The sequence below is a fragment of the Chaetodon auriga genome, chromosome 1, assembly GCF_051107435.1.
Source record: "Chaetodon auriga isolate fChaAug3 chromosome 1, fChaAug3.hap1, whole genome shotgun sequence".
Classification (NCBI taxonomy): Eukaryota; Metazoa; Chordata; class Actinopteri; order Chaetodontiformes; family Chaetodontidae; genus Chaetodon; species Chaetodon auriga.
In genome coordinates, this window is record NC_135074.1 from 15863860 (window position 1) to 15891780 (window position 27921).

A 27921-nucleotide genomic window follows, 5' to 3' on the forward strand; every position below is an offset into this window, starting at 1 on the left:
TTATTTAATCTCCTTCTGTCTCTTTCACACACGCCCACATTCACTCACACAGACTTTTTGAGATATACTGTACTTTATTGGTCATAACCTCATCCCCTATTGATTGCATTTCTGTTCATTACATTGTTTATTCAAAAGGTATATATCAATATGTATCCACTGTCTGAGCACATACACAAAGCCATATGTATCTGTGTGTAGCATGGTTGATACACAGGGATCACAGCTCCAAAGACTCCTAATACATACACGCATATGTACTCTGTGCTCTGCATACACTAACTCCCCTGCAGTAATAATGGGATTCAGTGTGGAGGTAAGACTGTAATATAGGGAGCGTGAGAGTAATGCATTTACAATGGGACCACTGACCAATTCAATCTAACTCAGCACCATGGCCATACGCAGACCCTGAGAGGGCTCAGGAACTCTGGCAGTAATGATGAGATTCAGTGGGGAGTGGGAAATGTAATGAAAGGAGTGGTGGAACCAGGTTCGCAAATCCAACGGGACTTGGCTGGATCTGACAAGCTTGGGTCAGTCCAAAAGAAATTTCTCACTTAATAGTGTCAGTCAGCACTGTGTTTTCTGTCAAAAATAGTTTTGGACTGAATTTATGAGGAAGAAAATGAAGGGTCATCATTTGGTATTGGTTTGGTTTGGGTAGAAAATATTTGGTGTTTGGATGTGGTCAGTCCTTCATTTTCAGGCTCAAGAGTCAAGTTCCAGGGAGTGAGCAGGTGAAATGCACACAGTGGGAAAGTAATACATTCACAGTCAGTGACTACTCGCTTTCAATCTCGCCAGCCACCAGAGCCATGGATACAGCTATGGAGGGGTGCAGCATCGGGCTATTTTGCAGTTGCAAATTGATTTTGGTGATTCATGTGTTTTTGGTCCCTTTCATGTGGAACAAAATTATGAAGTCACATTCATAGACTGTAGGGCACCAAAAGACATCTGTAATGTGAGATTGGTGCATACATGATGGACTGTTGTGCGGCTCAGTCTAGCCATATCTCCAACACATGAATATGTTTGGGATTGACGGGCGGCTGATACTGAAGAGAGGAGTGCTTTTCTCAGACCCAGTGGGATACCATCTACCTTCCAGAGCCTTGGACAGATGTAGAGTCAGTGAGCCAAAGGTCTGCTGCTTCTGCATTACAGCTGTGTAAATAGCAGAGTATTGAAACCCACATCAGTACACTCTTTATGTTTGGTTAAAAAGAACGACTAATTTCAATACTGTAGATTTTACTGACATTAATAACTGCAAACATTCTCCACTTTACTGTTTCTTTCGCTTTAATCCAGAGAGTTGTACTCATGTCAGCTCATGGGAAACTTCCATAATTGTCAGTCAGATCAAAGGTCATTGCATCAGTGTCTCTGGTCACCTTTCTATTTAACGATGAAGCGTTCATGGCTCATCTGTGCTTTAATCGATCTTCTATTCTAGCTCATATCCTTGTGGTGTGAGTGTTTTTTGGTGAGTCTCTGAGTCCTTTTGTTTTGCAACACAGCAATGAATGTGCTTTTCATGAGGATGGTTGGAGCATTGTAAGAGGTACAATGGGTGTACAGCGAATTAATGGCCTACATTTAGATTATGAACACAGGCTTTCTGAAACAGCCTCTTAAACCTTTTAATGACAGAGTTAGCATTTGGATTACTTTTAATTATGTGCATCAGCGACGAACTGTTAATAAAACAGGGTAAGTGACATTATCTCATTGTACTCACGAGAGCTTAAGAGTGAAGCCACTGCTTTTTTAGGGTTTGGACATTTGACTGTTTGGATAACTGAACTCAGTTGGACAGAATGGGAGGAGACACGATATGCCCTGTGTGAGCTGCTAGGCTAATAAGAAATTGATTGGGAGCATAATTTCAATTAAATATGGGACTTGTAATGGTTAACTTTAATAGTTTGATCCCAAAATGAGTCACATTGGATTTGTGGACCAAAGAAGGCCTATTATTAATGAACATGAAATTTGCAGAGGAAAGCCATCAGCCAAAATTTCACATAGTTACTGTCTATATAAAAAGTGTTTTATGCGTGCTACAAATGGTGAGCAGTGAGCGTAAGATGACATAAAGTGGCTGAGCATTGAATTTGTGCAATGGCATCAGTAAGAGCTGACTCTTGCAATCACCAGTCATATTCAGACAAGACAGTGAGGTAGTTTTTACGATCTAAGGCGCCTCCAGCCCTTTTCAGCCTTTTCTGATCATTCATTGTACTGTTGCTGTCAGTGGTTTTGCTGATTTCCTCCTTCACCAGCCTCCTCATGCTCTAGTTTCTCATCAATCAAACTTGCAAGGGATGTCTTTTGCCTTGTGCATTATTCTGTCCTGTACAATCTATATCTCAGTGATGTGTGTCGGCTGGTTTCTGCCCTGTATGCCCCTGGGGCTTATGTGACAGCAGGCTGCATCCAGATGTCAGGGAATGAAGCCAAACTGTCTCTATGGTCTACCACCAGTTGTGTTTGGCTTATTGCCTAATATCACTGAACCATTTCTAACAGTGGGCTGTGGATCTAAGATGGGAGCAACACAATGGTTTATGATGCTGTGCACTCACTCACATTTGACAAAATCAAATACAGTTTTTTTAAAGCATTGTTTAACAATGGTGAAAATATTATGCACGCTATCAGTGCTTTTATATACCATTTAATCTATGGCAGGGCTGAGTGTCTGAGGAAGAAAAAAACAGTGGAGAAATTGTGAAAGTATATCAAGAAATTCATTGTTTATTTCACTCAGCAAGAAAATGCTGCATAGTCATACGAGCTGAGAAAATTACAGCACTCATCTATAATGCAGCCTTTCAGAACAGGAAGAGAAAACATTTAAGATACATCACAAATTTTAATATCTAGTCTTATTTCACAGGATTGTTGTTAAACCAGTGTGCTGTCTCTTCTAAGTCTTCCACAGGGTCATTGTACATCTCCAGCACAAAGACATCAGTTTACATTTAAGAGGCTTCTGTGGGGCATCCACTGTTTTCTCAGCCTCCATCAGTCTGTTAATGTATTCCTCCCAATCACACCCTTTCCTCAGCCACACACGTGTCCCTCCCCTGTAGTAGACAGAGTTGATAGACAGTGCTAAATATTCATGAATCAAACTTATTTTTAATCTTCATTTCTAGAGGCTCACTTAAAGTGTGTGGGAGAATATCTCATTCGCTCCATGTTGTTTGAGCAGGTGTTGAGATTCACACCAGCAGCTTTTCAGTCAGGACCACTTTAGTTAAAGAATATTTATTAATACTGCATGAATTACATTTGGCGGTGTGGCTCACATGGAACGGCTATAAGTGGGGAGAGCAGCAGCAGAGACCCCACAAGGAGCAGAACAGAGAAGGCATGAATGACAACAGAAATGATGCTGATAAAGTCAGACATAGCATAAAAGCTTTGAGCTGGGTTTTAAATGTCTTGCAGAGGAAGCAGCGAGGTCAAGCAGGCTAGGAGAGCTTAAATAGGGCGCCGCGTTTGATATATACCAATGCGAGTGCGAAGTGGAGAATCACCTGCTGATGTGGGCTGGTTTGAGATCAGATGAGCCATCGGTAAATAAAGCTAGAATACGAACTGAGCTCGACCTCCGTGGCCTGCCTCAACTTGCGCTATGCTTCATTTTTGTTCTCAAGCCAGCATCTTACGTCTTGAAGGTATTGACTTCATTAAATGGCTGTCGCGGGAGCACATTATTGAGGGAGAGGTCACGAAGCTAAGTTCTCTCAGTGCTGTTGGGGAATTTCTGCACTTCTCAGAAATAAGCTTAAATTATAAATACAGCCTCCCAATTGCATGTTTTAATAAACTCGATTGTATATGTTTTTTGGGCCGAGAAAAATATTCCTATTGGATTTGTGTGTTTTTCTGTAAGTAAAAATGGAGCCACAAAATCCTTACTCGGTTTTGATTTAAATGACCCAAATACTACATTCTGATTCTCCAAATGAGCTCCAACACCTTCGGAAGACCTTGAATTATTGAGGAGCCAAGAGATCCCAGGCACTCTTCATGAATTAAAATTTTAAAACCCTTGTTTAATCCAATGGCATGTTCATTAAAAACCTAAAACTGGGCATTTAGGAACTTTAGAAAATGTAACCTTTCAACAACATTCAATATTTAATGAGTGAAGTTAAGCCTTTAATCCTTGGGCTTTGTTCAATGAACTTGTTTGAAATGGGTGAAAAAAGCAAAGGAATAAAAACTGAAATATTTTTTCGACCATTTCAAATGAACAAGCATGCAGACTTGCCAGATATGTGTTTTATTTTATTATCAAAGGCTGCTTTTGGTCCCTCTTCCTCCCTGTAATTAAATCTGGTGAAATCAGACCAAATCGTCGCAAGCAAATCTAAAACCTGCATCTCATAAGAAGCTCATACCTATCCTGACCCCTGACCTTCCTCTAGAGCCGCGGTAGACATATGGTTTAATCAGTATGACTTTAATAATCAAATCACACCTGAACGCAGCCATTTAAGTTTTTAATCACTTTCATAGATTTCCACTATAAGGAATCTGCAGAGCCAGTTTTGGATGATAACCGTAGATTTGTAATGAAATATATTTTTGGGTGAGGTTTTGCATGCAGATCAATGAGAAAAATCTATAAATGTCTGCACAGAATATAAGAGAAAATACCTGTTGCAAATAAGAGTAATGGAGGTGGAACCTGGGCAGAGACCCTGCAGGATGATTGGATGTATACAATTACCATAGCTTACCTATAGTAGATAAAATCAATATGATGTTATGCATCCATACGTTCCCCTGAGCTATCTGCAGTGTTACATGCGTCATTTGTTAGTTTCACGTCATTTCTATTCAACGTAACTTGTAAGCTGTTCTTTACAATGTAGCTTGCTAAATATTCCTTTAACATAACATGTTGACTGTGTTACACACTGGTTATTGATCATCTACTCACACCATCGTGAAATCATTATTCAGAACACAAGTTATTTCGTTGCTAAGTTAGCCAACGTCAGTGTTGCTCTATTAACCTTGTTCAGTAATTTACTTTTAATTCTTCAGCAGCTAATAAGCTGTTAAATTTCAAATGTAAAAGAAAGTATATCCCTGATATCCCTAAATGAATGAATCACAAAAGCATGGCAAACAAGAAGAAATCAAAATGATGTAACTTTTTAGGATTTTTGCCTTGCAGAAAGATATATGATTCTAAATGATTCTCATAATTTTTATTCTTAAATCATATTACAATATATGTGTGTGTGTGTGTGTGTGTGTGTGTGTGTGTGTGTGTGTGTGTGTGTGTGTTTGTTTGTGTACATGAAGTTTTATTCTTGATATTTTCTATCTCTAATCCTTATTTTGTACACTTATTCAGTTATCATTGTATTTGCATTTTAGCACATTCTCTAGAGTATGTCATCCCCCCACTTCACTGCACATGTTGGAAATACGAGTCAGTATGTGACAGATAAATCTTTGAATCTTGGAATCTGTCAGTTTAAGGGCAATGAAAGTTAATTTAGAGAAATACTTAACTCTGTATCCTACACAAAGTCATATCTCTCTGTCAAATATTATGTGACTCTTGCTTTCTCTCTCTCCATCCCTCTGCTGCAATTGATTAGATGTATTGTATCCTGCTTCCTCTCTCTCTCTCTCTCTCTCTCTCTCTCTCTCTCTCTCTCTCTCTCTCTCTCTCAGGGACGGCCCAGATACGTCCAGTCCTCAGCTCGGAGTCTTCAGTGGCAACACGGCGTTAGAGTCGGCCTACAGCACCAGCCTGAAGGTCCTGATCCGCTTTCACTCTGACTTTTCAACTGGAGGGTTCTTCATTCTCAACTTTCATGGTACAGAGACACACACACACACACACACACACACACACACACACACACACACACACAGTTCAACTGTAGCATAGATACCCTTACTTCACTGAAGCCACACTGCAACTTAATGCACAGGAGTGTTGTTTTTTGTATGAATACTTCAACACCCGTCTGGGTTTGCAAATACCAAACAGATATCCTCAGTGAAAAATACACCTTGATATAGGAGCTGATATAGTGTTTGTGTGAATGTGTGTAGTGCCTTTCAGTGACCACTGAAAGTCACTTCCATAAGCAGTGAGTAGAGATGAGATGCCTTTCTATTATATAAAAAAAAAAAAATTAAAAAAGGTACAGAGGAGAGATACTACAGTGTGCCTTTTTCGTCTTTCACTCTTTTCTATTGCTATCTTCATTACTGTGCTACTGTTCATTATTTTTAAGGGTGTACATGTTTGTATCTCTAATGGGTACTTCTCATGGTCTTTCAAAAAAACGCTTGCACTGGCAGTGTGTGCACTCGGAGCTGTAGACTGTGTTTTGTCACAATGATACAGCCCCAGTGACAGCTCTACCCCCTGTTGCTCAGCGTGTGTGTGTTGTTTTCTCTCGCCTCAAACAACCGTTTTCGAGGGACACGTAGAAACTGCTGCAACTGTGTTTTTAATTAAAAGTTTAGGATATGATTTAAATGCTGCCTTGCATTATCAGTTTCTTAAGGTCAAAATGTGTTTTTATTTATGGACCCAGTGAGTAATTATTTGAAAATAGAACAGATCATCCATGCTTCAAAAACTGCTTTTTCCCATTTTTTTTCACTAAGCTGCTGTAGGAAACCAGATTTCTCCTTCAATCTGCAAGGGGAGAAACAGAAGAAATGCACTTGAAAATGAAATCATTAATGATGCTTGTTATTGGTGGCGTATGATTGTCGTTCAAGTGAAACATTTCTTGGAGCATAAATTCACTCCTGAAGTTCTTGCAGAGTTTAAAACTGTTGTTTGTTTGTGGGTTAAATCATGTGGTGTGTCTTTGAACCCACGAGGTCTCAATGAAAAGCTTGTATGTGAGATTTTCTCCTTATGTTCTCTTCAGTTTATACTGAAACTATTCTTATCATAGTTGTTCTAGCTAATAACTGCATTTCAGTTTGCAGTAAGCAGTAAGGTCACCACCTTTATTTAGTGTGAAAGCCATGAACATGCACGCTGCACAACACAGCATTTGAAGGCGTCATTCAGGGTCGGTGAACAGAGGCCAGCCTTTACAGTTGGTTGCAGCTGGGACATTCTGAGGCACAAAGTAACCTCATGTCAAAATCATATCCCATGTAACACCAAGATACAAGTATGGCTGCCCCTAAAGAGCAGCCTGGACAGTTGATATAATACAGATCACCAATGGCATCCACTGTCCCGTTCTCCATATGGATGCTCTTTCCAAAGAGGCGTCTGCACTGCTTGTTTCTAATGATAAACTCCTTGGCAACAGTAGAATGAAGAGCAGTGAACCTACATGTTTGTGTTTCGGTTCTCATTTGGGTCACGTGTATTGATTTAACCATTGTGTTTTTTCGACTTGACTTCATTTTTTTGCCCTTCCCTCCAGCCTACCGTCTGAAGAAATGCCCTCCTCCCCCTGCTGTGGAGAATGCAGAGGTGATCTATGAAGATGAAAACTTCCAGATAGGTAATTGTCCTGATTAGAAAAAAAAAAGACCCTTTGATAAAGTAAAACATTGATTGACAAAAAAAGAAGCAAGTATCTCCAAAAAGTAATAACCAATCACCATGATAGAATAAACTACACAACTGTTTTATTGGTACCAAGACAGCCGAAACTCCATGAAAACTTTGGCTAATTTAGCTCATATTTTCAGTGACATTGTTTTGTAAATGTTTAAAAATTAGGAAACATTTTCAACCTTTGCTAATTTAGTGCATCTTCAGATCTAAACGACTCACCTGACAGCACTGACAAGCTACCTGATCAGGCTTGTAGGAGGTCATTATTCCACTGATTGTAAATTACTCCACTAATGGGGCACATTTATCTAAATATAGCAGGCTAACGTTAGTCTGTCACTGTTCATTTTATTTTATTTTATTTTGGAGCTGAGCTCAGTGTGCTGCTGTGTGTGCATGTGAATCTGTGACACACAGGAAAAGACAAAAGAGAGATGGATTCACAAAATAAAATTACAATTTTTACTTCTTCAGGCCATCACGACAATTTAAGGAATCCAAAATTTGGAGAAATGTCAGCTGCATCTCTTTGCATCCAGTGCAGAGGCAGGTTTGGGATGTGTTTAGTGTAGCTTAGCACAACAGCGGTAAACAGCTGACTAACATATCCCCAAATACATACAAATCTCCAATATATTTAAAAACCACCTTCTTTTTATTCATAACTGTGTGAAGCAGTACGAGGCTTCTGGAAATCTGTTTCTGATCAATGAATAGCACTCCTGCATAAACCGCTTATTTAACCACACAGTCTTGTTTTCTTTTTCTTTTGTGTGAATTGTGTTAAGCCAGGCTCAACACATGGACCAGCCTCTTTCTAACAAATGCACTATGTTGAAATATACACCAAATATGTGATCCCAAGCTTTTCAAAAACATCCATTTTGGGAGAAATAATCACTTGTCAAGTTCTCCATTTTCCCTCAGCTCTGTGTGTTGTGATTTGCTCAAAACATCGTGCTCTTAGGTTTTGTGACCTTTTAGATCAGGAGCTGTAATTTGGAAAAAAAAAAAAGGGAGACATTTCTTAAAACCCCGGCAAGATGAATTTACCCTGCCAGTGGTATGCAGAGCCTAGATGCTTCTGGCAAAGTACATAATTATTACTCTGCAGAAAACTTACACTTTGAAATGTCAACATTTTATGAATTCAGAAAAGATTTTTCAATGATTAGTAGATTTTTTTTCTGACCCTTTAAAGAAACATTTTGAGTGCATTAGTCAAATTCCAGCATCATGGAATACCCTCATGAGCTCTCACGTTGATAGTAAAAATGAGATGGTCATTAGATATAATGTTCCTAACAGGACACAGACAATAACAACACTGACCCAGAGAGCTATAGTACTCATCCAGAGTGAGACGACTTCAAATTATTACCACTTTCACTTCAGCACGGGAGCACCAGGCCTGCACCTGTTCACAGCAAGAGTGAAGTCATTCTCTGGGACAGAGCGAAGACCAATGGGAGCTAGTTTAGGATAATCATACATAGAAGTCTCACAAGCCCTCAGAACATTGGAGTGCATGTACTGTGAATATTACATTCACGAAACCTGGCAGAACAGAGTGCCTCAGAGGCATCGCCGGCTTTGTTGTCGGTCAGTCTAATAGCCAATTATACAATCTTTGAAGAAGCTCAAGGAAAGGTTGGATATTCTTGTTTGTTCTGTTCAACAATTTTAAACTCCATGCACCATACTGTGAGCTGTATGCCACGGTATGCCTCCTGAGCAGAGTTTGAAGCGTGCATTACATCTCCCTGACAGGTGGTAGATCTCCACCCCTTTTAAGATGGCAAGCCTGTCAAACTTTGCCAGTCAAAGTGGAGCAACAAAAACCAAGTCTTAGCTCTTTTGGAGCTCTCTACTTACAAAATAAACATCTGAAAGGACAGTTTGTTTTTCCAAGTCTTTCTTCATGCAATCCCCAACATTACTTTAAGTTGTACGTTGCTATAATTGTTCCCCCTGTATGCACTACCTGCAAAGGGATCCCATGCTAGGATAAATGTTATGTAATAGATCCACAGTTTTTGTGCTATGCAAGAATGTACTCTGAAGGCAAAGACAATTTTAGGTTATATTTCCAAAATCAGTCTTTTTAGTCCAAAATATAATAGGTATTCTGCTAACATAGACATGAAAACCTACCTTGTAATATGGAACTACTGGTTGAACGTATAATCTGCAATGACTTCATCAAGGTTTTATTTTTTTCCCATGATAGGTGATATTGTGAAGTACCGCTGTTTGCCTGGATACACACTGGTTGGAAAGGCAGAGCTGATGTGCAAACTCAATTCACATTTGCTTTTTGAAGCCCCGACCCCGACATGTCAAGGTAAGGCAACACTCAGTCCGACCCATACACATGATAAACAGTATACTGTATGGGCATGTTATGTGGAGATCTCATGGTGATGCTTTATCAAAACTTTTTGAATCTGCTGTTGTTTCAAGTTGTTTAAATATTTTCCCAAATAAATCTGAGTAAACTAATCCTCACAACTAAGCTAAGCCAGCAGGAAAGTTGCACCACATGTCCTCACTAAAATCCAGCTCAGCATCATGTCCAGTGGGTTACCACATTGTTTTGAGAAATGTTAGCAAATCACTAAATGAAGTACAATGGAGTGTCTACACAGCAGACATTTTGTCATCGCAGGAAAAGCACAGGTGAAACAAATTTTGTTAACCATGGCTCAGTTCCGTTGAGCGTCCCAGTCAGCCACGTCACTTAGGAGCCTGGAACGAGCTCACCTACACTCTGTCGTCACAAGCCAAAAACTCTGGTTTTCCTCTGTACATGTCTACACTGTCAACAGAGTTCCTGAACATCTTCATCCTGGAAGCATTTTTGCAAAAGCTCTATTTTCAGTGGCCTAAAAGTGTGTTTGTGTGTGGATGACATGCCAAAACACATAGAAAAAGCTATGTTTTGACAAATACCTGTGTATTTGTGGACTACGCAGTCATTTTTATTACTGTTATACATTTATACCATTTCAAACACTGAAAACATACAAAATGTGACAAGGTGACTCAAAAGTTTCCAAAGCCTCTTTTTATGACAAATTTAATATCACAAATGCGTCTAGGAGAATGTCACCCTGTTGCCACTGGCAGTTTTTCATGGTCAAAAGCTTCTTGAAGCCCATTCCACTTTGTCATTTCTTTATGTAGTTCAAAAGTTGTTGAATATGTTTATTCAGCAGTACAGCAGTCATTATGGTGGGCACATGGCTTTTAAGACTAAAGAGACCTCAGAGAGCAGGCACTTTATGTTTTCAGTTAGCAACATTAAAACATCAGCATTGGGAAGTGCTGCTAGCCGCTCCTGGTATCTCAATGAGACAACTGATTTGAATAACTCTTTTGAGAAAATAATTTTTTTTTCCTGCCACAGCTGAGTGTTGAAGTGATGCTCTTTGCCATCGTGTTGGATGAACAGAGTGTCCAATCCATTATAAAGCAGGAGAAAAAGAAGCAGCATTCTTAAAAGCAGACATGCAAGCAAAGTGTTCCCCCACACGCTTTTGAGTTCAGCTCCTTTTGTGTGAAATCCTGTTACCTGCCTGTGTGTACCATCACACAGAAGGACTCAGAGAGGCTTCCAGTGTCTCGCTTGTGCTCAAGGCCATTAAATGGGCATGTTTTAAAGACAGATTCCATACATTCTGCTGAAGCAGTTGCCAGTGCAAGCAAATTGTATAAAATGTTTTTGCATGTTTGTGCGGAAAAGGGACAGATAATGCAGACAATGGAAGTGGGCAGATAAACAGGAATGGAGAGGTGAGTGGAGAGGGAGCAAGTCAGGAACCTCAGGAAAGTCTTCACTGTTTTGATCCATCTTACTGACATTTACCCATTACCCCTACAGCCCAGTGTCCAGCCAATGAGGAGCGCTCTTCGTCATCAGGGGTGATACTAAGCCCCGGGTTTCCTAGCAATTACCCCAACAGCCAGACATGCTCCTGGCTGCTCCATATGATTCCAGGTGTGTCAAGGGGGGGAAACCAGTATGTGTGGGGTCACGTGTGAGGGAGCAAAATGATTGTGTGTGTTTGTGTGTTGTATAGTGAGAGACTGTCTTCAATCTGTCATAGATTGTTATGTACAGTGTATGAACTGCTGGTATGTGCCAAAGACAGAGCGTGTCAGTGCTGGGCGTGCATGTATGTGTGTTTTGCGCATGTGTTTATGTGAGTGTTTAAGGGTGTGTGTGTGTGTGTGTTTTATATGATATATTTCAGATTTTTGCATGTGGTTGTAAATGATTATGTCTCGTTTCCCAGGTTACACCATCAATATTTATGTGGAGATGTTTCACAGTGAGAAACAGTTTGATGAACTGGAGATTTTTGATGGTATGCAAAGCTTTTCTTCTCTATTTTTGCCACACTTGCATGTGCACACACATACACACGTGCACACACGCACACACTCAGACACAGCTTTAATTCATGTTTGTTTATGTAAAGTAGCACAACAGTTAATAAGATGCACAACACTTAATTCTCATTTGTGGTGTTTCCCCCCCAGGAGTTCCAAGTAGGTTGTGTAACAGTAAATGTGAAAGTGTGCAGATCAGTGTGTGTGTTTGTGTGTGTGTGTGTGTGTGTGTGTGTGTGTGGGTGTGTGTGTAATTTAACTTTCTTCTCATTAGGTCTTTTTTATTTACATTGTATATTAAGAACTTCATAGAACTTTAGAAAGCTATATTGGGAATATTCGCCAAGTGACAATTAAAAATGCTTTGTTAGAGCCGTTGCCAGGATCAGAACTTCTTAAAATCATTAAGTCCATTCAGCTTAGTTTGTAAAACAGCAAACATCTTAACAATCCAACAAAACACAAATGAGATCCTACTAGCTTTTCAAATATGTGATTTGTATTGGAATCCACCAGCAGGGATGAGCATATATACTACTACTAACATGTATCCCAGACAGTTTTCTCTTATATTAGCCTGGTCCCAGGATGTTACAAATGGTAAGAAATGGTAAATTTCTTATGTAGAAGTCAATGTTGTAAACGCATTCTTAAAAAATCAAGGATGCAAGATGTGACTTTCCAAACAGAATTGGCGCAGGTGGAGGTTTTTCGCTCTATAAACCCAAGATGGAGCGAAACAGTATGCTTCCGTCAGAATACATGCACAGCAAGTAATTTTGGGATGCTTAGCAACTTAATGATGCTGTCACCCTCATGTGCTGCATGTCTCGGAAACAATAAAACCCATTCTGACTGCAGCATATTGTTCATCTCCATCTCAGGTTTGGCTAATATTCATCTGGGAGACTGTAAGATTATTGGGAAGTGTGAATTCACTGATACGCACATGTGAAAGAAGTAATAATTTGTCCAATTTTATCCCTGTGATGGTCTACCTCCCCTGCACACACACACACACACACACGCAGATCACTGAGATAATTACATACTGTTTATGCATGCATATATATGAGGACTTGAAAACATACAGCCTGCTGTGCACATGGCAGCTCTGAAGACTTGTTCATTTGCTTCTGTAGGGTCCTCAGGACAGAGCCCTTTGCTTGTTGCTCTAAGTGGTAACCACTCGTCTCAGCTGAACTTCACATCTAAAACAAACCAGCTGTACCTCCGATGGTCCACTGACCACGCAACCAACAAGAGAGGATTTAAGATACGATACTCAGGTACATCCATTAGCTTCCATTTTCTATCATTCTGTTTGTTCTCTGTCTGTTTGACTCGGTTTATAATCGTTATCATTAGAAGAAGAATATCAGCATGAACAAACACCAGCTAACTCTTTTTCTTTCTAAAAGCTTCAATATATGATACATATCTGTTTGCTTACTGGTCAGTCTAAGTCCTTTCTCTTTTCTAAGTATTTTTTTTTTTCTGTTTCACTTCAAATTGAATGTAAATAATATTACTTGCATGACAGGCAGGGAAGCTTCAGGCAAACAGGGCCTAAACACATAGTACATGACATTTTACCCATTTGCTATGCTAATTTTGGCTGAAGTGATTTGTCTCTACTTGAATAAATAGCCGAGCCCAACACCAGCACTGCGTGCATTGATGAATAAAGAGTGTAGGTACCTGAGTCATGATCCTATAAAGGACACCTCTAATTGGAAGCCTTCTTTTTGATGTGCCAGGCTAATTAAGAGCAAAAGAGAATTAGTAAATCCAATTTGTTAATTTGACTATTTATTTTTGAGTGTATTATCACCTCGGGTTCTTGCCAACACCGTGGTGCTCTGACAATTAGCTTTGTTCGATTTGGGTTGTGAGGCTTTCCAGCTGCTCCTTAATCATGGCTTTTAACTTGTGGAGAATTTGTCGAAGATGACCGCCATCCTCTGTCACAGAAAATACAGTTTACAGTGACACTGATCCTGTTTGGGCTTGAGGGGAGTGAGTCACAAGGTCAGCCTCGTGGCTCTCTATACTGGAAAAAAGTGATATATTTTAGTTTGTGGGTTATATCAGCACAATGGCCTGAAGTAATAGTATTGTCTTTTCCCCATGGTGTTATATTGCCCTCACAACGGCAGCTATACAGAGAACAGATTTTATAGAAGAGATTTTTCACCTACTATACACTCGGCATACACTTATGGTACATAGATTAATGCCCCAGCGTGCTTTCTATGTAAGCACATCAAACATATAGTAGAATATGTGTTGTCTATGCACTACAGCTGCTTTTAATGTGGACGTCCTCTTTGCAGGGCTGTTTGAGGTTCAAGACTTGATTTTAGGGTTAAGGTAACACTCAAGGTTAAGGGGTAAGGAATGCATTATGTCTATCAGGATCCTTGTACAAAAATATAAGTGAAAGCAGTCAGCATAGTGAGGAGAAAGGCATTCAGTTGACACTTCAATAATCTCGTATGCATTTTACAGTGGAATATATCAAGGCCATGGAAATGACTTGGCTATTTGTAAGACTAATGGAACTAGATATGCGGTGATGGTGATTGGACAATTGAGCGAGACGAGGCATTCAGATGAAGCTGATCAGATCAAACCAGCGGGACCAGCCACTGCAGTTTTGACTAAGCAGACACAGTGTAGATAAAAGGTCGGCTCAGGCTGCCGAGTATCTGCTCTTTGGTGGAGGGAGTGTAGGATTCAAGGATAATTTAAAGGGACCTTACTGTAGGTCAGAGAATGGTGTGGAAACATTTCTGATATAACTCATTGCCATTTGAAACACTAATTGAACTGTATACAGTAAGCTGGGTCGACGGCTGGACTGCTGATCGGGCCATAGCCTTCAAATGAAACAAGCCAAGGGGGCCAGCCAGTGTTGATTAGCTTGGCAGAAACAGGTCCTGATGATCATTTAACTTAAACACAACCTTTGGTGCATTTGTGTGAATTTTGATAACTGATTTGCTGGTAAATCTATGGTTATTTATAACACTTGACAGTAGCCAGAGAAACAGCACCGATGCTTTGTGTCATTTTAATGGTAAAAAAATCCGTTTAATTACCAGTGAGTATACCAAACCATCACCACATTATCCAAGTATCAAGCAAGTGGCCGCTGTATAAGTACAACAATATGCTGTCAGGTGCTCCAATATGTTAATTGTCCTTTATCCTGCAGTGGACATACAAAGGCACTACTAAAAGTGTGTTTTCCTGTACAGCACGTGATTTCACATAACAGAAAAGACACAGCTTCAGCTTGTACCTGATTGTCCTGCCTGCATATGCACAATTACAACAATCACAGTGTGTTTTTTGATAGGAATTTTTCTACAACACCTCTGTCTTCTGTTTCCTACTGGGATTAATAAAATACTGCATCTGTTTTTCTATTGTAACCCAGTTAAGTATCAGAGTATCAGGAGATTTTTCTTGATGGAGGCATTCAAATCTCAATGTTTTGTGCAGACTGGAAGGGATGTCATTTCTACCCAGACAGCCCCAACAGAATTGCCAGTGCAATTCAGTATTAAGCAACAACTGATCCTCTGATATGAAGGCTCTGAGATAAAATCTTATCGAAGATGAGTTCATATCCCTCTATCAAAATTATAAACACTCAGTAGTGAGGAAGTGAAGAACTGGGCCTCCTGACTGAATATTTCTGCCACTGCAGACTGTTCGTGTTACACAGGAGTGCTATGATAAGATATAAAATTAGTGGTGCAGATAGAACAGACTGATTTCAGAGCAGATAGTGAGCAAAAGAGCGGCCACGTGACTCATTGAAGAGAAGGAGACATAAGACACTTTCTGAAAAAAAAAAAAAAAAAAAAAAAAACAGGTTTAAAGATGAAAATAAAAATTACAGAGTGGCTGTTGTCCTGACTGGAGTGGGAAAGTCATTCCTCCAGTGTGAAGCCAAAAGGGAGAGTAGCCAAAACCAGGAGGAGCAGTGACCACATCAGACAGAGAAGGGAGAACCAAGTGGCTCGTTGTGGCGTGTTCTGCTGGATGTTTCGATGGTTCTCCATACTCCACTACACTACTATATGCTTCTACACTCAGAAAGACAAAAACATGGCATTACTTGTAAAGGTTTCAGAATAAGCACTTTATTTGCTCCCAGTATTCTGTTTGTGTTTGTAACTTGTTCACAGGTGAGTCGTTCTAGGGCGACTGAGCTGTAATGCCAGAAGGGCATACTTTTTTTTTTTTAATCCTAAATGCCTGATAATGGACACATCAGTGCCATAATGTTTCCAGACTCACCTTTTTTCGTTAAAAAACCCCATGGAGCTAACTTTGTTGCCTCTCTTGCTAGTATTTTCAGCAAAGAAATGAATTCCATTAGACGTAATTGGTAGTTTCCTGTGAAGTGAGAACACAGGGATACATTTTTATGTCATTTTTCTTCCTCCGCGTGTCTTTGATTCTCTGTCTCTCCAGCTGCCTACTGTAGCATTAATGATCCTCCAGTGAACGGGGGCGTCGTCAACCGAACCAAACTCCGTCCAGGTAGCAGACTTCAGTTCTACTGTAACCGTGGTTACCGCCTTGTGGGCTCAAGCAATGCCACCTGCAGGCTCCACCCCAATGGGCTGTTCCAGTGGGACACACCTCCACCTTTTTGTCAAGGTAAAAAGTGTAAACTCAGTGCAGTGTTTCCCACAGAGTCACATTCTATCTGTGGTAGGAGCTGACCGTCATTCATTGTTAATGGAAATATTCTAAATGATTCTATATAGCTCCATTGCTTCATCTTGTGTCAAACACATAACAAATACTCTGTATACGGTGCTCCATTGCTTCACTTTGTGTCAAATAACTGCACGTCTTTCATCCCGTTTGCGCACTCCAAGCACAAACAGAAGCTCATCAAAATACAAGCGATGGCCTTGACTAGGTTTTTACAGACAGCTCACTTGAGCAGTTATTCTTACTAGCTAGGCTGCTTACATACATGCTAATAATTTAAAATGAAGAGTAGGGTCTCTGAGATTGGCAGCATGTTAATAACAAAGATTAGCTTGTCAGAGTTCATCAGTTTTGGACAAATTTGTGCAGAGGCGTTCGTGGTGCTAACCATTTGTAAACTCCAGACTAAATCTATTGAAGTATTCAGTGCCGCTTTCTCTGCTGATAAAAGCCAACAACAATCCTTCCTCCCATGCATTTTTGTGTTTTAATTCAGAGTGTGCATAGGGATGAAGGGCTTTTTCACTGACGAGTTTGTTGTCAGTGTGTTTGTGAGAGAGAGAGAGACACCGAGATTCAGGTAAGGTCGGCCTGAGCCAATCAGTGTGATGTGCGCAGCTTTACGCCGGAAGAAGGTTTTACCCATGTCAATTAAAAGAAACAGGAAATCAATATGCGGCAGCCAATGATGATACTGTGGTGGTCCACCACAAATAAATAATAAATAAAATATAATAAATAAATAAACTTTTTCTCACATGCCCCCACTGATCTATGCGATGATGACAAAAGTTGACACTCAATGAAAACTCGCAGTTTGAGATGATTCGCCAACAACAAACTTCTCTCTTTGTGATGCGACAGCTGTCTCATGTGGGATCCCTCTGTCGCCGGGCAACGGCAGCTTCCACGCTAACCAATACACTGTTGGGAGTCAGGTCACCTACCACTGTAACCATGGTTACCACCTGGACCCAGGTGTTGCGATGACAGCGGTGTGTTTAGAGGATGGCAGCTGGAGTAATGTTGCGTCTGTCCCCAGATGCCTCCGTGAGTATTTGTTAACTATTAAGGAGCATGAGCTGAGAATCTTAGCTGAAGGTGAACTGAGAGGAGTCGTGGCTGTCATGAAAAAGTACTGGAAAAAACTTGGAAAAGGATCACTTATAAACATTCATAAATGTCGTGGTATGTGGAAGACCTTTAATAGTGCAGACATTAGAAATAAATGTATACATTTTGATTTCTTTATCTGCACGATGTTTCTCTCGACGGGGACGGGATATGAGGAAAGAACATGAAGTAACGGTTTGTGTTCTGTGTTTTTTGTTTTCCAGCCATCCACTGCCCCAGCATTGAGGGCACCTTGTCAGATCACATGACCTACCGCCTGCTCTCTGGTAGGTTGGGAGAGTTTGGCTCTATGGTGATGCTGGAATGCTCAACAGGGTACTATCTGGGTGTGGGGCATCGGACTCTTCGCTGCTTGGCCAATGGGACCTGGGATGGGTCAGATGACCCAGCTACATGCAAGAGTAAGTAATAATACACACGTGAACATCGCCGTGACTGGCTTGGTCAAAATAAATCACAGCTGCTGTTGTCAGATTTATTTTAGTCGCACTTATCTGACCCCTTCCCCTCTGAACGAGTTAATAAAACTTCACAATGATATTATTTTTTTGTGTGCTTGGTCACCTCCCCCGGCACTCGGGGTGACTTATAACTTTATTTATGAGTCTACACAGACTTTGAGCCGTATCTAGAATTTCATTATGAGAGATTCCTTTTTAACTGAGGCGATACACACACCCGCATGTATTCACATACATGAAGTGTCACGCTCCTTTGTACTCCACACTGCGCAGATCATTTTTAACTTTTTATTATGTTAGCGAAATCAACAACTTTTGTGGATGGAGAAGAGAGACCATATAAACCAAAGGATGAAAGAGAAGCCTCATACACTCACACAGACACACACACACAGGCACGCCTGCATGAACAGGCAACATATGCAGACAAAACACTATCAAAGAATAAAACTGCATCGTACTTGCTGCCACAACCTGTCATGAATGAGTTATCAAAACAGCACACCCACCCTGGTACAAGCAAAACGGCTAGGGATGTCAGACAAAGTTACTCCTCTGATAGAGTTAGCTTCTGTGGTGCCAAGAAAGCGTGTGCTTTTCAATTGGTTTGAGTGGAAGCATGGCCATGTATAATACTGGCTGCCACAGGTCTAGTAGGTTTGACAGTAGGAAAAGGACAGCTCGAGAGGGAGCTACATTTCTGTGAGTGTGTGTGGGTGTGTGTGTTTATCCATTCCCCTTACTACTGTTTCTTTAAATGAGTTACCATCTTAACCACAGCGCGTAGTCGGGGGACTGTGATTTAAACATAATGCCGCCTGTGCTTCCTTAATGTGCGGTATATGTGGGCAATAGTGGAAGATTGGTTTTTCAAATGGAGTGTTACTATGAAATGTGCCTTTGCTGCTCATTTCATAAAGGGAAGTTGTAAGAGGCCGTTGTGACTTTGAAAACTTTCCAGTAGGCTACAGAATTTCTTACCGTTGCATAATATATGACATGCCAATGAAAAAGTGAAATGTGCACATTTGAAAAGTTCAAAAAACTATTAAAAATTGAAGTCTGTCTGACATTAGACCAATGCTTTTCAAATTTTATTTTACTACATTTTCAATGTATTTCTTGGTTTTGTCATGATCCAGTGTTTGAGTTGACCTACCTAACAGTGCAGCAGCTCTGAGGGATTTGGTAATGTAACTGAAGTGTCTATTCTTCAAGTTGGCCAGTGGTTTGAAAACAGTGTCTCCAAGGATATTAAGGAAAAACAGATCTTAAATCTTCTGACCTAAATCTGATTCAGCCAGGTATTGTTCTTGAAAATCAGATTTACAATGGTTGAATTAAGGGTGACAGTCCACAAAGACTTGGCAATATAACCGGCTTCATATCCAGATTTTTGAAAACACAGGAAATTGCACCAATTGCCCTCTAATGTTTTGTAATATCTTGTTTCCAGTGTCTTTCTGTGACTGCATGATCTTATTATATTTATTTTATTATTTAGTTATCTCCTGTGGCGAGCTACCTTCTCCACCGTTTGGGACCAAACTGGGGACGCTGACCACATTCGGAGCGACCGCAATCTTTATGTGTAACCATGGTTACACACTGGTGGGGTCACATGTCAGAGAGTGTGGCGCTAACGGGCTGTGGAGTGGCGCAGAGACCAGATGTCTAGGTAAGGTCCATTAGATGTAATAGGATGTATGTTGTGTTGTGGTCTGTCCAAGGCCACTTTGGAAGTAAAATGAATAAACAATGATGAATAATGAAAGAGCACTCAGCAGAGAATGAAATGTTTACAAAATCAAAGGCTTCAGGTCTGTTATATGTTTCTGTACATTTCTGTATGACATCCAACCTGATCAGTGGCTGGTATGAACAGTCAGACTGGCAGTATTTTAAATCATATATAACCTTTTGTCCAGTATTTATTCTTGAAGTGCAATACCATTTTAAAGGCCAGTATGTGGAAAATATGAAAGGAATATAATATGATGAAAAATCTGTTTTTCTGCTGTGAGCAGTGGTATCACTATATCTTTTACAACTGCTGTAGAGAAGGCTAAGCTGTGTGTAGGACTTGTGTCAAGGACTTTTTGTAAAGACTTGATTTTTAATGGAAATGTGTGAACATTTTCCACCTACGCTTTATTAATACATGGGGTTGCTACAGGTGTCTTGGTAAGGTCCTTGGAAATTAGACCAGCAGTAAGTAAGATAAACTGTGCACATGCCTCAGTAACTCAGATGATCTACTACTGAGACGTTTTTTCACTTAATACATTAAGGGCTTGATATAAACCTTCAGTAAGCAGTGACCAGAAATGATTCATCCTGATTTTACATGCACACTCTACTCCAGTGATTCCGCCTTGGAGCTACATGCCTGAATAAGACGTACATTTTGCATGATGAATGTATAAATCAAGGCGTGCCAACCTTCACATTATTATTCTGAGATTCTGATGCTAACAAGGGTAGACAAAATATACCTACAAGTTAATGCAAGAAGAGTTCAAGTCATCAAATCACAATTTATAGTCAGTAAATCACTGCTACAGATGCGGCTTTTATGTGTTTGAATGCCACTTAGCTGCTACTACATTTGTCGACACGGACAGTATCTGCAGAGTTCAGAATGAGAATGTTGTTTGTTACAGGTGGTGAAATCTTGATTTTCATTCAGCCTAAAGTGACCAGCCTTGTTATTGTGACTCTAATTAAGCTTTGTGAAGTCCCTTCTCATGAGGTCTTTTTATCTTTGCATCTTATTTTTAAAATCTTAAAAGTTACATACCACCAATTGATGGATCCTGATGTCTCATGCTGATATAAAAACACAAAGGTTTTCTAATGAATAGACTTTACGATCAATTATTTTTACACTGGAGTACTTGTATTGAAATATCCATAATCCTTTTATACTCAAAATCAGACTTTATGGATTTTTTAATAGAATTTCTTTAAGAAATATCTCTTTAAAGAAAGCAAAACGTGTTCCTCATAATATGGAAAAGCTCTAATTTGCAATATTTCAGTGTGTAACATTCCACATATTCCTTTGTGTATTCAGGAGACACAGTTATTGATGAGACAATAAATCACAGTTTGCTTCAGAAGAACCTCCAGACATGTTTACCTCTGTAAACAGTTTTGGTATTCATCATAGAAGCCTTATACATCTGGTGTGTTCGAGTGATTTCATAAAATTAGACATCTTGGATAATGATTTTGAGTAGATGGTGTTTAGAAAAAGTGGTAGAAATATCTGCATTACATCAACAGTAATCTCCAATGAGTTGCAAAAAATAATCAATGTGCTAGATCCCTGTTTTTGCAGCATTACTCACCATTTCATATAAAAAGTGCATTAAATCATTTGAGGGAAAAAAAACTGTACGAAATGCCAAATAGATGAAAAAGTGCTGGGCATCAGTTATGGAGTTCACAGAAACAAGAAGCGAGGGATTGACTGTGAAACATGGGTGATTAGTCTCTTAATAGCCGAAATGCCGTTGAATACATGATTCTCCACACCTAAGCACTCAAGATGCGTCCTGCAATTTGTGCGCTCCAGTTATAAAAAGTCATGAAAGGAAGTGGCACTTCAAGGCCACTTAGTGAACGCAGACAAATCGTTTAAAATGTGCTGATTTTAACAGACCTTTAGTGCATCCGTAATTGCTGCCTGATTAGGACTGCAGTCACGGAGCTGCGCTGTCTTTGGACATTGATTTGTAGATGCACTGACGCCGTCACTCCCCTGACATTCAGAACTTTAAGTATTTAGACAACTCCTGCACCTTTGGCAGCTGAACTGTTGGGACGTTAGAGTAGATGTTTTTAAAGCCCAAGATAGACGAAGTGAGTACTGGAGTCTGAGGCCTGTCAGCAGCTTTGAGGCAGTTTGACATATTTCTATATTTCACCTATCTAAAAAACATTGATCCCAAAGTGCTACATACAGACGTCTGAGAGCAGTAAGCAGGACGTTCATGTCACTGCATTAATCTCTTGATCTAACCTAATTATCCCTCTCAATGATCTCTCTCCAGCTGGTCACTGTGACTCTCCAGATCCCATAGTCAATGGTCACATTAGTGGAGATGGCTCCAGTTACCGTGACACAGTGGTGTACCAGTGCATGTTAGGATATCGCCTCATTGGCACATCAGTCAGAATCTGCCAGCAAGACCATCGGTGGTCTGGAACAACGCCCGTCTGTGTCCGTAAGTAGTTTTTCACACCAAAACCATTGTGGTTCATCTGCTTTGTATCATGACTTATTCTTCTGTTCTTCCATTTGATGTGAAAAGATGAATAGATTTTCCTATACGAAGTAAATCTATTACCCAAAGGAGGAGAAGAAATAACACATTTTCAGTCTTTTGAGCTTTAAATTGTTTTTTTGTTGACTATTGCTGCAGCCTCTATACATTCCACCAAAAAGTTTGAAGTATCACAAAACATCAAGTGGAAAATACCTCAGTGCAGCATCATAATACTTTTTCCTCACCTCCAGTTTCTCATCAAACTTCTGTCCACTCCCTCAGCTATCACCTGCGGTCACCCCGGCAACCCAGCCAACGGGCGGACCAATGGCAGCGAGTTCAACCTCAATGATGTTGTCAACTTCACCTGTAACAGAGGATACATCCTCAGTGGAAATGCTCGCGCTCAGTGCCGACTCAATGGACAGTGGAGCAGCCCCCTGCCTGTCTGCAAAGGTCACAAACAGCAGTATTAACAGAGTTACAGACTTAAGTGTTACATCCTGGAAATGCTGCACTTGAATCAACTCTCTTCTGATTAGAGCGCACAGGAGCTACATGATTTTCCTCCTAGTTCACTTTCAAATAATCTGATTGAGATAATATGGTTTTATTGATGTTACCACCTCCTCAAAGCCGAGCAGTTTGTGAATACAATTAGAACCCAATAGAGTAATGGTCACAGTGACTTAAAGCTGCAGTAGGTAAGATTGAGTAGAGAGCAGACTTAGCCTGAAAATTTAAACCAATCACAGTCGCTAACATACCGTACGCACTGCAGAGTGTTACTGTAACAATCACCATATTAGCTTTATGGTTACTTGTTGTCTTAGCCGTACATGCTGTTGTTGCAGTGGCGGTTTGGGCAGTTTCTCCTCTGCAGGTGGCTGTTGCTCCGCCATAGCTTTCACTAGCCTCCTGACGCCGCTCACAGAGCTGTTTGACTGAGCGGCAGCTGGCAGCATGAGCAGAGGGAGGGGGCGGTTCACAGCGTGTGTGAGTAGTGATTGACAGATGTCAGACACTCCCTCAGACGCTCCTCTGGCTCTGATTGGTTGTTTTGTGTCGGGCACAGTGGATTCTAGTAAATCGCAGTAGGAGCAGTAGGTGGGACCAATGAGGCCGTTTTTTTTTCACAGATTACATGTTTCATGTACTGCTGTCTGGGCATAGGGACAGTTTTAGCAAATATGACAAAGCATTACTTTTATACAAGTTACCTACTGCAGCTTTAAATAAGACCTTGACAGAACAACAAAAAAAAAAAGGATTCTCTCATAAAGTCGTGCATTTCAGACGGTCAGCATGTATTCAGTATTTGTTGGCCCGATTTGCTTCAAGCTACAGGATGTCAACTGGAACATTTTTGGCCGAATCGGCTGCCAGCAGACTGTAAAATTGAGAACTGAATAATTGTAGCGTAAACACACACTTAACATTGAGCTGTATTCAACTACAATCAGTGCGGTGTGTGTATGTGTGTGTCTGTCGGTCTGTGTGTGTGTGTGTGTGTGTGTGTGTGTGTGTGTGTGTGGGTGTGGGTGCGCATTTGTTAGTCTTTTTATAGATGCACACACACAGACACACACACAGCTGGGTACATGTCCAGAGACACGTTCTTCTCCTCTGCTAACCATGCGTGGTCGTTACACTACAAGCCTCCCCAGACCTCCGGTAGTGTAACAGTCATGATATACTAAAACACACCCTCATCCACACACACACACACACACACACACACACACACACACACACACACACACACACACACACACAGGCATTCTGCACAGTCATGAGAGCAGATCAATACAACATGGTTGCTCACATGGGTTTTCCATTGAAGGGACTCATCCTCGCTTGCTTGCTTTCTCCATATCCCTCACTTTTTCTGTCTTCTCCCGCTCTCCCTCCCAGCAGCAGCTGTCAATTATGAGACTGAAACTTTCTTTGTTCCCATAGGGTGTCAGACACACACATACTCGCGCACACACACACATCCATGTCCCCCATGGACTTGAATCTGAGTGAATGTCAGTCTCCCCAGTGACACGTGGAAAATAAAACTCCAGTCTTGGCATCCACCCAGAGAGGAGATCAGAGTAGGGAGGACCGGGGGAGACAGTAGAGAGCTCCAGAAAACAGAGCAGGGGGTGACAAAGGTGCAGTTTAGAGAAGACCAGAACAGCAACAAGAACAATTTAAAGTTTCAGCTCCATCATGTTGAGAATCAGTAAATTTAGATTTTGGTGTTTGAGCTGATTTCATTTCAATAGCTGTGCCTTAAATCACCCCCTCTTTGCTGTTCAGTTTACTGTATTTACTGTTCACAGGTTTGTGCCTGTGTGACATCCATGCATTCTTTATCGTGCCCTCCACAATGGAGCAAAAAACTAGCCTCCATGGCACATCCACTGGTTTCTGCTAACAATCCATAATGCAACTTGTCCCATAATTCAACTTTCAAGTATGACACAAGATGATAATGACCGAGTGTCCAAAATCTCAATTTGCTGCTGACTTCAAAGTGAGCGTGAGTGTCTATTAAATAGAAAGTAGTGAATGACAGCTAGTGTTATTTAAGCTATTACAGTCATCTGAATAATAGCCGTTCCAAATTGAGTAAGATTTTAGTGTTTGACTCAGAAACTCGTCTCGTCTCGTCTCGTCTCGTCTCCTCTCGCCTCCTCTCCTCTCCTCTCCTCTCCTCTCCTCTCCTCTCCTCTCCTCTCCTCTCCTCTCCTGTGAAGACATGTTCCTGTCTATAGGAACTATTTGAATAGGTCCTAACAGTGTCTTTGGCTCTCCTCTGCAGTGGTGAACTGTTCGGACCCCGGCCTTGTGGAAAATGGTGTGCGCCAGTCTGGCCTACGTTACCCAGAAGTCTTCAGCTACGGTGTAACTGTGGCAATCCACTGCAAACGAGGCTTCTACCTCCTGGGCTCTGCGCTCCTCACATGCCAGCATGATGGACGATGGGACCGACCGATTCCTCACTGTCTAGGTATGGATGGACAAATACAGCTTGAGAATGATTTGAATTGACAGAAGAAATGTGGATAAATGTTCAGGAGACAAATGAGACAGAAGCAGAGACAGAGCGAGCAATGGATTGACATTCATAGGCCTGTAATGAAAACATTTGTCTTATTGTAAACAGGTTACAACTTTTTTGGAATTCTGCGGGAAGAAAATGTCCACAAAAGTTTGTCGTGCTGAACACAAGTAGTCACAGGTGGATTTCTATTTATTTTTCTTTATATTTGTCAGGAAAAGCCATTTGAAGAGTGAAATGGCTTGAAGAGCCACTGGGAGGAAGATGAGAAGCGAATGAGAAACTGAGAGAATAAGCGAGGGTTCAAGGTGGAAAATGGGAGGGAGTAATCATAAAAGGAGGCCGAGAGTATGAAAGAAAGAGGCTTAAAGGTTTGAGGGCCTGTGTGTGTGTGTGTGTGTGTGTGCGCGCAGAAAAAAAAAGGTGAGCATGTGTCTCTTAGGGCAATAGGCGTTCTTGTCAGAGAGCTACCACGGCTGATAGAAACACAGAGATTAAACTAGAGAGCGATAGAGAGAAGGAGGCTGATTCAGAGATGGAGAGAAACAGAGAGGCGAGCAGGACGACGACACAGCAACAGAGAGGTGGAGATGAGGAATCAGACAGAGAGGGAGAGAGGGGCAGACACTGGTGAGACGCCGGTGTCTGTGCATCGAGCATTACATTCGAGAAACAAGGTCTTATCGGAAAATTGGGGGGAGAGGGGTGATGACTGAGGGCCAAGGAGAGGATGGAGTAATATAATTTGGGGGTAAGGGGAGATATCGGAGGACCAGTCATTTGGGCAGAAATAGAAAATCGAGAGCAGTTTCATATCTGTGTCCTCCAGAAACCTGTGCTCTGTAAAACGTCGATTTTTCCAAAATTGAAGAAAAAACTTTTTCACAGATGTCTGTTGCTTTGACACTGTGGAACGATTTCTACTAGTTTTCTACACAGAGGAGAGGGAGGAAGGGAGGGGGGGAAGGAGGGACGGAGGGAGGGAGGACTCCTATGTTTTCTAGCTAAAGGGAATTTAATTTGAGATGAGTTATTGGTTCTCTCTCTCTCAGGCAATTCAATTAAACTCAATAAAAATAAGCTTTACGGGCATGACTCTATACTGTCGTACAGTGTAAGCAAAGCAGTACAAGTTATATTGTAAAATTGCAACAAGAAAAAAAAAGAAGAAGAAGCTTACACCTAATGGTCAGGCTGTACCACACAACCACATCATCTTTGGTTTGATTCCAGCCCCTGGACCTTTGTTGCGTGTCATACCCCCCACACACACACACATTTACTGACTACCTCTACATCAAATCAAGGCAAAAATGCAAGCTCAGGTAAAAAAAAAAAAAAAAAAGAGAGAGATAAGATAAAAAAAGATTTTGTTTTGTTTTGTTTTCTTCTCTGTACTTAATGAATATTTATCTGCTGTCTGCGTGTTGTGGACAGTAAATTACAAAAAATGATTTCAACTTTGATGAAGTTCACAGAGCCTTCTTTCTTCCTCTATTCCCTGCGTGTGTGTGTGTGTGTGTGTGTGTGTGTGTGTGTGTGTGTGTGTGTGTGTGTGTGTGTGTGTGTGTGTGTGTGCCTGTGCTTTGACACAGACACACACACACACACACACACACAAAAACAACAGACACTTGTGTTGATCCCACCCCCTCCCTTGCTGTCACCCTCTGCCTCTGGCTGTCTCCCACAATGACCCAGCTGCACCATCTAATGCAGTATCTGGAATCTATAGTTGGACACAATCACAGACTAACACCCGCCTCCTCCTCTCTTTCAATCTGTCACTGTCTCTGTAGCTATTTCCTGCGGTGACCCTGGCGTACCCCCGAATGCAGTCGTATCTGGAACCCACAGCTGGACGTACGGTTCAGTGCTGCAGTACTCCTGTCTGCCTGGGGGAATGCTGGTGGGCAACGCTACTCGCCACTGTCATGAGGATGGCACGTGGAGCGGAGCGCCACCATACTGCACTGGTAAAGGCACACTGGTCGATAAAGCAGCATGCCGACTGGTTTCCAGCTGGTACATTTGCAGAACATAGATATTTAGTCAGTTACACTGTCATGTGTTTCCATACAGGCTGTTCGAAATGGGAGGCACATTGGCTTTCTGGTCCACAGAGTGTTTCTAAATATAAATCAATAATCCAGCAATTGCACCCACTGAAATCAATAGCATCTATACTGCAACTGCCTACAGGAAAATGTGGATCATGGAATTAGAAGAAATGCTTTTTTGATGGAAATGTTTGCAGAAAAACTACTATATGTA

General features: G+C 41.0%; 1 protein-coding gene across 3 annotated transcripts in view; it reads left to right on the forward strand.

Annotated features, from left to right (window-relative positions):
* LOC143318293 (CUB and sushi domain-containing protein 1) overlaps positions 1-27921 on the forward strand; it is a 375208-nt gene that overhangs the window by 314356 nt on the left and 32931 nt on the right. For all 3 annotated transcript variants that reach the window (XM_076726460.1, XM_076726469.1, XM_076726479.1), the window contains 14 exons: positions 5719-5864; positions 7455-7535; positions 9822-9935; positions 11475-11591; positions 11890-11961; positions 13129-13275; positions 16478-16666; positions 17591-17776; positions 18064-18261; positions 19826-19999; positions 22380-22553; positions 22878-23051; positions 25408-25596; positions 27447-27623. In XM_076726460.1, the coding sequence (XP_076582575.1) occupies positions 5719-5864; positions 7455-7535; positions 9822-9935; positions 11475-11591; positions 11890-11961; positions 13129-13275; positions 16478-16666; positions 17591-17776; positions 18064-18261; positions 19826-19999; positions 22380-22553; positions 22878-23051; positions 25408-25596; positions 27447-27623 (2138 nt within the window). The remainder of the gene's footprint in view (positions 1-5718; positions 5865-7454; positions 7536-9821; positions 9936-11474; positions 11592-11889; positions 11962-13128; positions 13276-16477; positions 16667-17590; positions 17777-18063; positions 18262-19825; positions 20000-22379; positions 22554-22877; positions 23052-25407; positions 25597-27446; positions 27624-27921) is intronic.